Raw genomic sequence first — 13,482 nt, forward strand, 5'->3', positions numbered from 1 at the left:
TGACTAGAAGTTTGCTGAGCCAGAATGGAATGTTTCTGTAAGCAACTATTCCAAGGTCACAGCAGATGAAGTAAGGAAGATCTTTATGGGATAATAGAATATGTGCATCTACTATGGTCATAAATTGTTCCAAATAAAGCATCACTTTAATTACAGGGGTAATTAAGGAGGGGATTTTCCCTATTTTCTTGCAACATCACCCATCCCTACCTGCCTCTACTGATTTTATAGACTATGGGGGAGCCATGCTTGAGATTCAGAATTGTCAGGAGATAAGGCTAGTGGATTTTATTAAGGGACTTCTCCTCACCTTCCTCCAATAATCTGAGCACTAGTAGGATGAAGCAAAGCGTGTACTCTCAAACTTAATTAGCTGAAAGGTCAAAAAATAATGTACCACTTGATCTCAGCTAAATTCTCAAGAGCAGGTTCTCATCAGTTTGAGCCACTGAATATGAACACACACACACACACACACACACACACACATATATATATATATATGGTGAGTGTTCAACCTTTTTTAAAAAAAATCAAATCTGCAGTTCAGGCCACAATGTGACGTGTGGGGAATTGAAAGGCATGCAGATTTGAGTGACTTTTCATTCATGAACTTCTTCAAAAGTTTGAAGCTATTAATTATACTAGAGAATTTGTTCTGCTGGGATGCATTTGCTAGGGCAAGATGGTAAGAAATGTCATTCTGCACTGCAATGATGATAATAATAGCATCAGAAATACTATAACAGGGACACAAGCCTTTCCCTCCACCCCTATTCAAACACAGTTCTCTCAGCTTCTTAGCTGCATCTTCCTGGCAGTTATGATCCCAAAATTCCTTTCCCAACATTCCCTATGATGATTATCATTCATTTATTAATGCATCCCTGTCCACACACATGCAAACCACTTTTAACTAAAATCAAATTTAAATTCTGCTGATTCTCATGTGCAAGCGTTGGGTGGGTTCAGCTAGGTTTATTGAATTTATGTATCTTTTCCTGCTAAAAAAAAGTTTCCAAGTAATATACAGCCAAATAAAAAATGCAGCTACATAAACATGTTAAAAACAGACTTAACAGTGCAATCATATTACTGATTCTGCCCAATTCTGGGGAAAGCAAAAACATTTTTGCCCAGTGCAAAAACGATGACAGAGTTGGTGCCAGGCAGGCCTCCTTGGGAAGAACAATCCACATGCAGGAGGCTGCTACAGGGAAGACCTGTTCTCTCATCACCATCCTCTGGACATGTCTTGAAGCTTGCACTCAAAGAAGGACCCTGAATGAGAAGCCCAGGGTTTTAGCACCAGGGTCTGACCCACAAAAGGTTTTTTAAAAGTCAAAACCAGCACTTTGAATCATGCCGAGAAATGAATCAGGCCAGAATCAGTGGTCTATACTCACTCCTCCGAGTGAATTAACAATCTATCAGCTGCATTCTATACTAGCTGTAGTTTCTGAATCATCTTCAAACTCAGCCCAACGTAAATTACATTGTAGTAGTTGGACCTGGAGGTTACCTAAACATGCACAACTGAAGCCAGGCTATCCCTATCCTGTTGAGCTACCAGCCAAAGCTGGTATAAGGCACTCTATGCCACTTAAAATACTTACATATAGTGGATGGAAAGGGAAACGAAGTAGGTTAAACAGACCCTGAGCTGAATTGAGTAGCCTGTGAAACACCTCAGACAGAGGCAGACTGCTTTCCAAAGCACAGATTTGAGATCTGAAGTGAATCTTGTGGTTGGTGTGCATCTATAATAGCTGTTGTTATCTGCTTATTACAAGAAGCATTTGTATATATTTTTTAATTTAAAAATCCATCTAGGTCAGAATACAAATTCTACAAGACAAGTGAATTAGTAAGTTGGTTCACGACTTTGGGGCGGGGGGGGGGGACTCAAGGCAGCTTGCAGACCGGAGGTAGGAAATCAAGGTTAGATCACAATTTATTGGCCAAATGCAAGGACAAAAATAGTTTTGCAAAGTCATCAGATAATAGTTGAAGAAACCTTTTAAAGAACTGTGAGTAGCTAGTGAATCAGAAAATCTTACCATTCCAATAATCACATAGCTAACTATTCTGTTAAGTGTTCTGGCCAGTCTAGCATATCTGTCAATATATTACAGGAAGGCTCCTCGCACCCCTATTGTTGGAGCAAGTTTGTAAAAGCTTAAATTTGGGGTGAGAAGTAAAATGAATACCCTCACGCAACAATGTGAATTTTCTGTGATGTTCTGTGTGCCCAACTCGGGCTAAGTCTCAGATCAAAAAGCAGCTTTTCAGCTAAGACATTCAATGTGATCTGGCTGCAGAGGTTCAAAATTCTCCCTTTTGGTGGGCATGATAAAAGAATTAATACCATTTTAAGGATAATCTAGTGGATCTAAGGGTTTTCTGTGCAAAGCATTGTCCAGGCAGGGCTTTAATACCAAACTACCCAAGACAGAGAAGATCAGATCTCCCAAAACATCTATTTTTAGCAGAAAGCCGCTGGGTGGGGGGGCACCAATATTTGATTGAAGCAGCAGTGCTGGGAGACAAGATGTTTAAACCTTTTCCCCAGCACTGTTTTCAGAATGTAAATCTCCTATTATCCCCGCTGGGGAGAAAAATACATGTTACTTTTATTGTCCCTGTATTTGGTTCCCTAGCAGGGCTAATATCAGCTTCAGGGTTGGGGGAGTGGGATTTTGATTGGGGGAACTAAATAGGGAGGGAGAGGTTCAAGGTTAAACACCACCCTTCCCTAGTCCTGCTGTTATGACTAAAATCAGCTGCTTAATCCCCTTCCATTGTAAAATACAAAAATGCAGCTTCTGTGATACATTTGTCTTGTCTCATAGATCACATTCTGGGTTGCTGTCCTGGTCAATTAAGGTCCCTGGTTTATACGTAATGACCGCTCCCCGCTTAAAACGGGGGGCGCCCTTTGCGTGGACGCGCGCAGCCCTAGATCTGGAGCAGCCCCATCAGCATAGGCTTGGCTTTGCCTTCCCTCAGGTGGGATACCTGGAGGTCTCCGCCTACCTCAGTCAGTTGTCCAATCCCACCTGGGGAAAGCGTTGCCAAGGAGACAAGGCCAGGTAGGGGAGGGATTACCTGCCCACACAATAGAGGGAGGATCTTACCTGAGAATCCTCACTTGGCCCCAGAGCTTCTCCCACCCTACCCACCCTCAGTTAATGTCTTCTTTTGCAGGTTAACTTTTCTTCATAGGTTTTGCAGGTTAACTTTTCTTCACAGGTATGCGGGCGCTGCTACGTTAAGGTCGCTGTTAAAGGGCTGGAAAGGAATTTCCCTGCATTGGCAGGTTTCGCCTTTCCCGTAGCAAAACGTCACAACTTTGGCGGTATCAGGCCTTGGGCGGAATCCTTTAGTCCATCTTCCTCTTTGTGGCGGCGATACCAGGGTTCCCCGTTAAAGGGGTTTCTGAAGGGAGGCTTTGACCGTACACCAAAAGGTCGTCATTGCTCTCCCCTGCGGCGTCGTAATGGGGGCGGCTATCTCTGCTTGAACATATGTTCTCCAGACCCGGCCCATCCCCCCCCACACACACACACTGGATAACCCTGAAGCTCCCTAGGTCCCCGGCTGGGGATTGGGGAGGGAGAACACCCAATGCCTGAGCCAAGGTCTACCCACATTTGAAATTTAATAAAGTTGTGGCCAATTTAATCCCATAGCACGTTGTCTTGAGTCGTTATTCCACATGACAGGGGCGGGGGACCGCTCGGGATCTGGGGACTCCGCCTGTCCATGCAATGGGGGATCCTGATAATACTAGCCAGGGTCTCAACAGTGAAGTCAGCATGTGGCAGGAGTAGGGAGAGGAGGAACTAGAGGAGGAGCACGCATTCACGTCAGTGGAGGCTGGTCCATTATTATGAAAGAAGCACTGCTGCACCTACCTCAGTCTGCTTTCTAGGGACAACACATCCTATTTCACCACTTGAGGTGAAACAGGAAGTGCCACCCTGCCCGGACTCAGGCTTCAGCTACTGTTGGGCTTCTTGCCTTCTACCCTACCAGTCTAAGTCAGCACTAGCTACCCTGGATTCACAGCTTCAGAAAGAAGTTTGTAATGATTGCCTGAATGGACTATTATCTCCAAGGCAGACACCAGACATTTTGCTGCCTGAAACGGATCAGCAGGTGGCTCCCCTTCCCGTGCAGTCGAGCAAAATAATAACCATGGCCTGCAAAACTTATTTTGGCACCTGAGGCAGAAAATTTCACAAGCACCTCAACCCCTTTCCTGTCAGTAAAACTGCAACAATAGTAAATTAAATAAATAACACTTTGTTGCCATATCGTGGCACCCACACTCAACTGCCTGAGACAAACACCTTGCCCTTCCCAGTGATAGGGCCGGCCCCAGTTTTATTCATGGAAAGAGTTTAGTAGCTGAGTCCTTTAGAAATGGGAGGTCTCAGTGATTTTTCTATTAAAAAAAAAGTTTAAGGATACTCTCATTTTGACTCAAGAAAATCACCATTTTATAGTTCGAATTGGGGAAAATAAATACAGTAAATGGACAAAAGTACAAAGATTCACAAAATGTTTAGGGGTATGCATACCCCTGTGTCCCTCCAGAAAAAAGCACTGGAAAGCCTACTTTTTGAGCTGGTATTCAGATTTCACAGATAAGGTGGCAAGGGCTGGGAATTTTTCAAGTATAATTTTTAATATAATGAGATTTTGTTGCATTTTCTGATGGTGTTGGATCACATGCGCACCCGCCCACCTCTTCATTACCTGCCTGAGACCTTTGAGATGGGTTAGGCTATGAATCTTAATGGAACAAGTACAATCCTTTCTAATTTGTCATTTTTTGAATTTACAGATACAGTAAAACTCTGGCTTCATCCTAGGGAACCTGTTTAGTGAAAGCATTGACTATTATTTGAGCACGTCAAAAATAACTATTTTGATTTGTGCTTTAAAGTACAAAGGTGTTTGGGGAGGTTATTGTACCTTGCTTGTCTTTATGACACACTATTAAACCAAAGCTCCTTTCTCTTATTTTTAGCCATAAACAAAATATTTGCACGTAGACATTATTTCAAGAGAAGCAGGGTCTCTGGGGTCCTAATTATATATTGTTACTTGTGGGAGAAAGATGAAGGATTGCCTTTACATATTTAGCCATAGACAGAGGCCAACTGCTCCTGTCATTTCAGTGGATTTTAACTGCCAAGGGAGAAGGCGTTTGTGTGCATTAAGAATCCTGGCACATTGCCAATTTGCTCTTCCAAATGCACCCAAAAATCCAAAGAGAAATAAAGCAAGCTTGTCCCTTGTTGTTCATAAAATATTGCTTCTTTCTTTCTTTCTTTCTTTCTTTCTTTCTTTCTTTCTTTCTTTCTTTCTTTCTTGAAATCTCTGGATTCAAGTTTAAGAACTACAGCTAGTTATCTTCTAGAGAAATCTGGCGGAGGTTTTTGTGTCTTGTTTTTCATTTATTTTCATATATATTTATAAACTTGATAAAACAGCGTCCAGAATGTGGAATTGAGCATCCTATAGAACTCTGGTGTGCTTTACAAAGAATTTTAGAAGCTTTTCTCACCATTTTCAGTTAAGGCTCTTCATTTATTTGTAGTATCCTCCTTGTTCTCAAATCTCCCACGGATCAGAGCAGTCAATTTATGAGTACTCTCAGAGACCCCAAACCTCATATTTCCTTCAAAGAGGTCCTGGCGAGCCTTTGGTTTCTAATATAGGAGGGTTAAGACATCATGGGTTTGCAGGAAAAATTTCCTTCTCCATTTCCTCCTCCCTCAAGGCCTGTTCCTGTAAGGAGTTTACTTTCCTAGCTTGCTTCTGGTTGGTGTTCTTAGAGATGTTAGCCAAAATGAGGGTGTATTATTATTATTATTATTATTATTATTATTATTATGCCCTTCACCCTAATGTCCTAGGGTGGGTAACAGTATAAAACACAATATTAAAAACAGATTAAAACAAAATCATAAAAAGAAGGTCGGTCCTTAAAAATATACACTTCAAGTGTCAAAAGCCAGTACAGAAGTGTGTCTTCAGCATTCTCTGGAAGCTGTGTAATGAAGGTGCAAGATACACCTCTGGGGGCTGCCACTGCCCCCTTCCCCCAAAAAAGCTCTAAGGGACGAGGAAGTACCAAGAGGGTCCCCTCCAACAATCTCAGCACCCAAGAGGTTCTATAGGGAAGGAGGCAGTCTTTTCAATATTCGAACACCCTCTCTTTAACTGCAAAAAAGGTTCCCCAGACCAATAGATAATAAAATGGTCCTTGTCCTCAGAATTTGAAAGAAAAAACACAGAATGAAAGGGGATGGGGGGGGGAGAAGGAAGAAAGGAAACTTTGGCACTGGCTGTTCATTACAAAAATCATTTCTTAGTTTTAAAAAAATCTGGCAGGGAGAGTGGAAGCAGGCTCCTTAGAGCTGCCGCTTCTCTGGTTGACTGATGAGGCTAGATTGGTCTCTTCCTTGGAATGATGTTATTCTATGAGGGACACATTGCTCATCCTTGAAAAAACAAAATTAATACACTCCTTCTGAAATCCATCACAGTATCTTTTCACATTATTTATCAAGCTCAACATGCACTAAAATAAGCGGGTTTTTTCTTATCCTTTTGATTCAGGGCCACTTGTACCTTCTAGAGACCATTAGAACATTTTTCAGAAGTAGTATCTAAGGGTGAAAATAAACATATATGTGGCCTTACATTGTTTAATTACATCATGGTGCAGTTCTTAAGAAGGCATGATGCATGTTGATGTAAAGGTTATAATGAGATGGCGAAATGTGAAGCCCAGCTATTCAAAGTTTAAAGAATTTGGAGCAACAAGATCACTAGGATCTTCCATGATTTTGCATGTGTCTCATTTTAGAAATATTTACCAGTGAAATCTATTTTAACAAAGTTTATAGGTAGGATCATATTAATACACTGCAAATAAAAAGCTTACATTGTGTTCAATGTGAACAGAACTGGACAAAATACTGTGTGCAATGGCATGTGCTTATTATGTGCTTGTGTTTTTAAACCAGGTATTGTCCACAAAGGAAATGGAGAGAACATATTCATCTCCCAGCAGCCCCCAGTAATCTCAACTGTCATGGGCAATGGGCACCAGAGGAGTGTTTCCTGTGCCAACTGCAATGGTCCATCTCACAGCAGTAAACTCTTTGCACCTGTCGCCTTGGCCTCTGGTACTGATGGCAGCATATACATTGGAGACTTCAATTTTGTTCGGAGGCTCCTTCCTTCAGGAAACTCTATTAGCATCCTTGAACTAAGGTAGGAAACTTCGGAGTGCTTAAAAAGAATTAATTCATATTGGAAAGCAAAGATATAGAGAATCCCCCCCCCCCCAAATGTGCTACACTAATATCAATCATTGGCAGACAGTCTGATGGGCAGAGGTGCATAGCTGACCTAGCTGGCGAGTTGCTGCCGCTTACGGGGGTAGAATGAGGTTGTGGGGAGGGTGGTGTGGTACAGGTGAAATGGGCTGACTGCTGATGCGTTTGCACCACACTGACCTCTCCACAGCCTCTCCCCCTCCAAGTAAGCAGCAGCAACTCACCAGCTAGGAGGTCAGGTAAGTGCCTCCGACCCACCACACTGTCCACTACTGATAGTAATATGTACAATATTTCCTTCATGGGTGCCACTAAGGAATAGATGGGGTTTGCTTTGCCCCTGTTAGATGTTAGCAGCTCCCGCATTTATGAGACGGTGACATTGCTTAGTGTGCATGCTGTGTATGCAGGTAGCGCTGAGCACTTCCCCTTTCCCTACATGCCCTGAAAGTGCTGAAGCCTTTTTGTTTGAATGTTCAATATTAACACTTCAAAAAGCCTCATGGAGAAATAAAACATAAGTGGATGATAAAATGGAAATAACGTAGGAAGGTATGAGAATGTATTTTGGTGTGTGTGTGTGTGTGTGTGTGTGTGTGTGTTCCCTTACAGGGAGTGGTTGGGTTCTAATTTCTCAACAGAGAGGAATTTCAAGGGAAATGGCATGGGTCACCTTAGAAAAGTAGGGTGGGTAGGAGGGACAGATAACGGTAAATGTACATTTTGCAAAGAAATAAAAAGGGACTTTATACATATATGGTGGAAGCCCAGAGGTTGTTTTTTTTTGGGGGGGGGGGAATTCAGTAATATCAATCACAAATGAAATAAATGATTTGCGACTGTTTAAACAGTGTGAATCATTGATCAATGTGGATAATTCAGAGACGCCAAGAAATCATAGTATTCAAATGCTGCATAATTTAACACTAGTGAGAATCATGCTCTCAAAAACATGGAAAAGTAGCCAGAAGGCAAGGAAGAGAGAATGCGTTGCAAGCTTATAGGAACAGATGGCAAATTGTGAAATTGACAATAATGTTTTAAAAATATAGAAATTACAAAGAAAAGAGTGGGAAGCTGGAGACCAGTAATGCAATATATTAAAAGATAACTTGGGAATGAAGAAATGGGGATAGACTGTCATGTAATGTTAGCACAGCTTTCTCTTACAATGCAAATGTATCTGTTGGCAGAGTCAGTATTCTTCTGAACACCAGGTCTTTGAAACCACAGGAGGGAGAGTGCTGTGGCCCTGCTTGCAGGCTTCCCAAAGGCATCTCGTTGGCCCCTGTGAAAACAGAATGCTGGGCTAGATGGGCCATTGGCCTGATCCAGCAGGCTCTTCTTATGTTCTTATAGTAATTTTTGTTCCATTCAGGAACTTAATGGATGTGTGTAAAATGACTGTGATAAATAAATCATATATTTAAAGAAAGGAAGGGACGCGGGTGGTGCTGTGGGTTAAACCACAGAGCCTAGGACTTGCCAATCAGAAGGTCAGCGGTTCGAATCCCCGTGACAGGGTGAGCTCCCGTTGCTCGGTCCCTGCTCCTGCCAACCTAGCAGTTCGAAAGCACCTCAAAGTGCAAGTAGATAAATAGGTACCGCTCCGGCAGGAAGGTAAATGGCGTTTCCGTGCGCTGCTCTGGTTCTCCAGAAGCGGCTTAGTCATGCTGGCCACATGACCCGGAAGCTGTACGCCGGCTCCCTCGGCCAGTAAAGCGAGATGAGCGCCGCAACCCCAGAGTCGGCCACAACTGGACCTAATGGTCAGGGGTCCCTTTACCTTTACCTTTATATTTATATTTAAAGAAAAGAAAAAGGCACATGGAATGCCCATAGTCCATTCCTTCCACATTTTACATTTCTGAATAGCTCCAAAAAAGGCTATTGCAGCCCAACCTTAGATGCCACAAACTCAAGCCGTCAGTTCTTTCTCAGTTCAAAACTCCTTTTCCACCCACCGCAGACCCTACCTTGTAGGTAAAATGCCCGTTCAGGAGGGGGAAAAAACTTTGAATCATTAGCTCCCACTCAGGAAACATAACCCTATAATCCCTGACTATTAGAGAGCAATCAGTTTAGCAAAGTATAGTTGCCCAACTGCTGTAATAATGCATTCTAATTTATCTGCCGAGAAAACATAATAGGATAGTTCAAGAAAGCGTGTTGAGAATTGGACCCAAGTCCCTGAATTAGCAATCATCATCATCATCCATCAAAAACTATACTAAAGGCTGCCCTAGACTATATTTCAATTTGCAAGCAGCTGCTGGTATTTGCACCTGTGTTAGAATTGTAATGTTACCATGTTGCATCAGATATGGGCTTGTCCGCACTTTGCTTTTCCTGCACCTAGAAGCAGAGCAAACACCAGTCCATGGAAAACTCAATTTATGTTCATTCTGGTTCAGTGGTAAGGATCAGGTTTTCCTGGAGAAAAGCAATGGGGAAGCAGAAGTGTGGACATGCCCTAAGTTTTAAAATAATTCCCAGAAGCTACTAACATGAGCTTGACCAAACTGCGGGAGGCAGTGGAAGACAGGAGTGCCTGGCGTGCTCTGGTCCATGGGGTCATGAAGAGTCAGACATGACTAAATGACTAAACAACAACAACCTTCCTTAGGGCCACATGCCTGTGATGGGCAGGGCCAGAAGCAAAACTGGGTGGAACAACAAATGTAAATTTTACCTTTTGTATAGTAGTCTGGTTTTAAAACAAACATTCACAAGCCCTTCTCTGCTATCCAGAATAAGGCATTATTCGAATTCCCGGACATGCTGCAGCCAGATGAAAACACTAAGGCTTTGAAGCAGGACTAGTGAGGAAAGAGGATGTGATCTGGAGCCAGTTTTGAGGAGCAGAGGACCACATTTGGCCCCTCAGCCCTGAGACCCACCCCCCACCCCGAATCTACACCCTCATAAAACAGCATCCTTTACTTCCTCCCCTCCATCTCCCACTGCCCAAACACATATTGTCTCATCATGTCATGTATGTCATATGGCTTCTATGGTCTGTATGGTAGTTAGCATACAACTTGATTTAAATAAACATTAATCAGCACCTTTTGCTACTTACTAACAATTTGTTTACTTTTCTAATCCACACTAATAATTTCTGTTTTATTTTCTTTTTTGTGTGGTACCCGCACGAATATGCCGTTGAAGGAACAGAGACACAAGACACAGGTAAGAAAACTGGGGAGGAGCGATAGGGTCTTTGATAGGATTTTGGTTTCCAGATCCTGAATTAACACATAGCTCCTTGTATATGTTACAGATAGGTAGCCGTGTTGGTCTGCTAAATGTTTTGACTCTTTGTATATGGTTAGCTTTGTACAGAATATTTATAGAAACGATAGGATATAAAAGATATGATATAAATAAATGCATGAAAAATACAGCCTTTAATGGGGCACCCCTGATACACAAGACTTTACCCGGACACTTTCTCCACATGAGTGATCTACACTATAATAATGCCTTAATCTTACAGCAGAAGTGGAGAAGCCTTTCAGGCTGACAGCCACATTTTCTTGGGGGTAGACTTGTGGAAACCACGTGCCAGTAGTGGTCAGAGCTGGAGGCAAGAAGTAGGCAGGGCAATGGATATGATTATCACACAACAGCCAGTTTTCTATACACACCCACACATTGCTCTATCCCGACAAGCAAGAGGCATTACTCCAATTCAAGAACACATTCCAGCCAGGCATTAGCACTCAATAAGGCTTTGGGCTTGGCCGATGAGAGATGTGGCCTGGGGTAAGGCCATAGCATGCGGGGTCCTGAGGAAGGACACTGCCTGTTAATAATAGCTAAATGTGCATTATGTGTTATCTACATGGACAATAGCTGGACAAATGATCCTTGTGTTGAATTTTTGACATGGTCCTGAGGTCTTCCTTTCTTAAGTGATCCAGACATCAGAAGTACTTGAGGCAACTTTATCAAAGAAAGGGGGAGGTGTTTATATTCCTGTATACATTTTATGCAGCACGTGGTAGAAAATAGAGGAACATGCATGTATAGGCTACTAGCAGAAGCACCGCCTTGGACCAAAGATTGGGTGGGACCAGTGGTGCAACGCAGGTTGCGGGAGGCAGCCTGGCCCAGCTCTGGGGCATCAAAGGCAGGCTTCTCCTGAGCATGAGAAAGGAAGCTCTTCTCAAGGAAGCTCAACATTCCAGCGTTTGGAAACTGGCCAGACACTTTTTATTTCAGAAGGCAATTGGGCAGGAATGGCATTTTCAATTGTTGTACCAGTTTGGCTGCAGATAAATTTCAACACATAAGTATCTACCTGCCTGTGTGTAGGGGCTGCATGCCATTATGGCACCTGTGCAACTGGGTGCCTCAGTTGCATGGATCCCCTCCCCCCCAAATACCAGCAGCTGCTTGCAAATTGAAATTTTTCAACATGTGGTTGTTGCAGGAAGAAGATGCAAAAGTGGAGGTAACGCTAAAAACATGGCCCCACTCTGCTGCCATCACAAATATAAAATACATATGAAAAAATGTGAAAAGGTCTCTATATAGTTCACCATGTGAAGATAAGTTCTCAAAACTTCTCAGCCTTGAAAGTTTGTGGTATGGAAAGAAAATCTGTTTCACCGCAGTCCTATGACTACTCAGAAGTAAGTTCCACTGAGTTCAATGAAACTTGCTCCCAAGTGTGTTTAGGACAGCAGTCACACTTGCTTGGGGGTAAGCTCCATCAAGTGTGACTTACTTCTGCCAACCTAGCAGTTCAAAAGCATACAAGCGTGAGTAGATAAATAGGTACCGCTGTGGCGGGAAGGTAAACAGCGTTTCCATGCACTCTGACACTCATCACAGTGTCCCATTATGCCAGAAGTGATTTAGTCATGTTGGCCACATGACCCGGAAAGCTGTCTGTGGACAGACACCAGGTCCCTCAGCCTGAAGCAAGATGAGCTCCGCACCCAATAGTCTAGTTGTCCTTTACCTTTTACATGTACCTACTTCTGGGTAGACATGCATAGGATTGTAGGAAGGTGCCCACAGGATTGTGGCTACCCCTCTAATTTGTTGGTAAGATTACAGCTTTGTTTTTGAAAAAGATAATAATCAAAAGGGTTACTATTGCCTTATTTTTGTTTGTGGTTTAGGTGCGTATTTTTAATTGAACCTCATTCTAGGGGCTTAAGTAAATGATGAGGCAAGGTAGAAATTTAATAGATAAGTAAATACTCTTTTGTATCAAATTATCTTTGTTGCCTTTTGCAACCAAGGCTTAACATTAAAATGTCCTGCATGCATACAATTTGCTATAATAATATTTTCCATTTGCTTTTTTGTTTTTCAAAAGTGCATTAAGCCTTAAATTGAAAGGGGGAGGGTACTTTTCCCCCCATATGCTATTTGTTAACAAAATGTTTAATTCTCTTCTGCAACAGAATTTCCAAAGTGTGGTCATTATTTTTAAAAATTGCTTCTGTCCATAGTTAAGTTGCTTGTCAAATTGCTGCCCCCAAAAGTGATGCTGTGTATTGATTATAAGCAATAATTACCGTACTTATTTGCCAAACTGCATTGCATGTTCAGACCCAGAAACTTCCCCCCTAAATAAATTCACACTTGACTCAAATTTTGGTTTTGGTTTTTGGCAGAATTTAGGCCACAACTTTATTGATTACAGAAAGTGACTAGCTCCCTGCCATGCAGGTAGCGCTGACCCAGGGTTCCAGCATAGGTCAACCAAGGATGAACGCCTGGATAAGCGGAAAGCTGGGAACAGGCTATCTCTGCCACCCAAATGTCCCCCTGGACTCAGGCACGGGCACAGTCCCCTCTCAGGGGTTGACCAAACCATTGAGTCCCTGGATTCCTTTAACGGAATACCCTTCACATAGGGATGGCGAGAGTGTTTTCCCATCCCTCTCACCTGAACCAGAGCCTATCCACAACCTTACAAGTTGTGACAATTTGCTACGCAGTAGGCAAAACCCAAATGGCAGCAGCCAATCAGCCAAGTGGGGAAAATTCCTGCCGTGCCCCTGTCCCAATGACAGACGACAGACGACGGCATAGCAAGATCAAGCGCAACAGCCTAAAAGTAGGGAGAAGTGGGCGGGTGTTCCGAATGCACGCACCA

At 42.8% G+C, this 13,482-nt stretch overlaps 1 protein-coding gene across 8 annotated transcripts in view; it reads left to right on the forward strand.

Moving 5' to 3' along the window:
• The window catches only part of TENM1 (teneurin transmembrane protein 1), a 388,748-nt gene that overhangs the window by 289,574 nt on the left and 85,692 nt on the right, over positions 1–13,482 (forward strand). For all 8 annotated transcript variants that reach the window (XM_077922107.1, XM_077922113.1, XM_077922110.1 and 5 more), the window contains 2 exons: positions 7,047–7,296; positions 10,533–10,553. In XM_077922107.1, coding sequence (XP_077778233.1) covers positions 7,047–7,296; positions 10,533–10,553 — 271 coding nt within the window. The remainder of the gene's footprint in view (positions 1–7,046; positions 7,297–10,532; positions 10,554–13,482) is intronic.

The sequence above is a fragment of the Podarcis muralis genome, chromosome Z (assembly GCF_964188315.1).
Source record: "Podarcis muralis chromosome Z, rPodMur119.hap1.1, whole genome shotgun sequence".
Classification (NCBI taxonomy): domain Eukaryota; kingdom Metazoa; phylum Chordata; class Lepidosauria; order Squamata; family Lacertidae; genus Podarcis; species Podarcis muralis.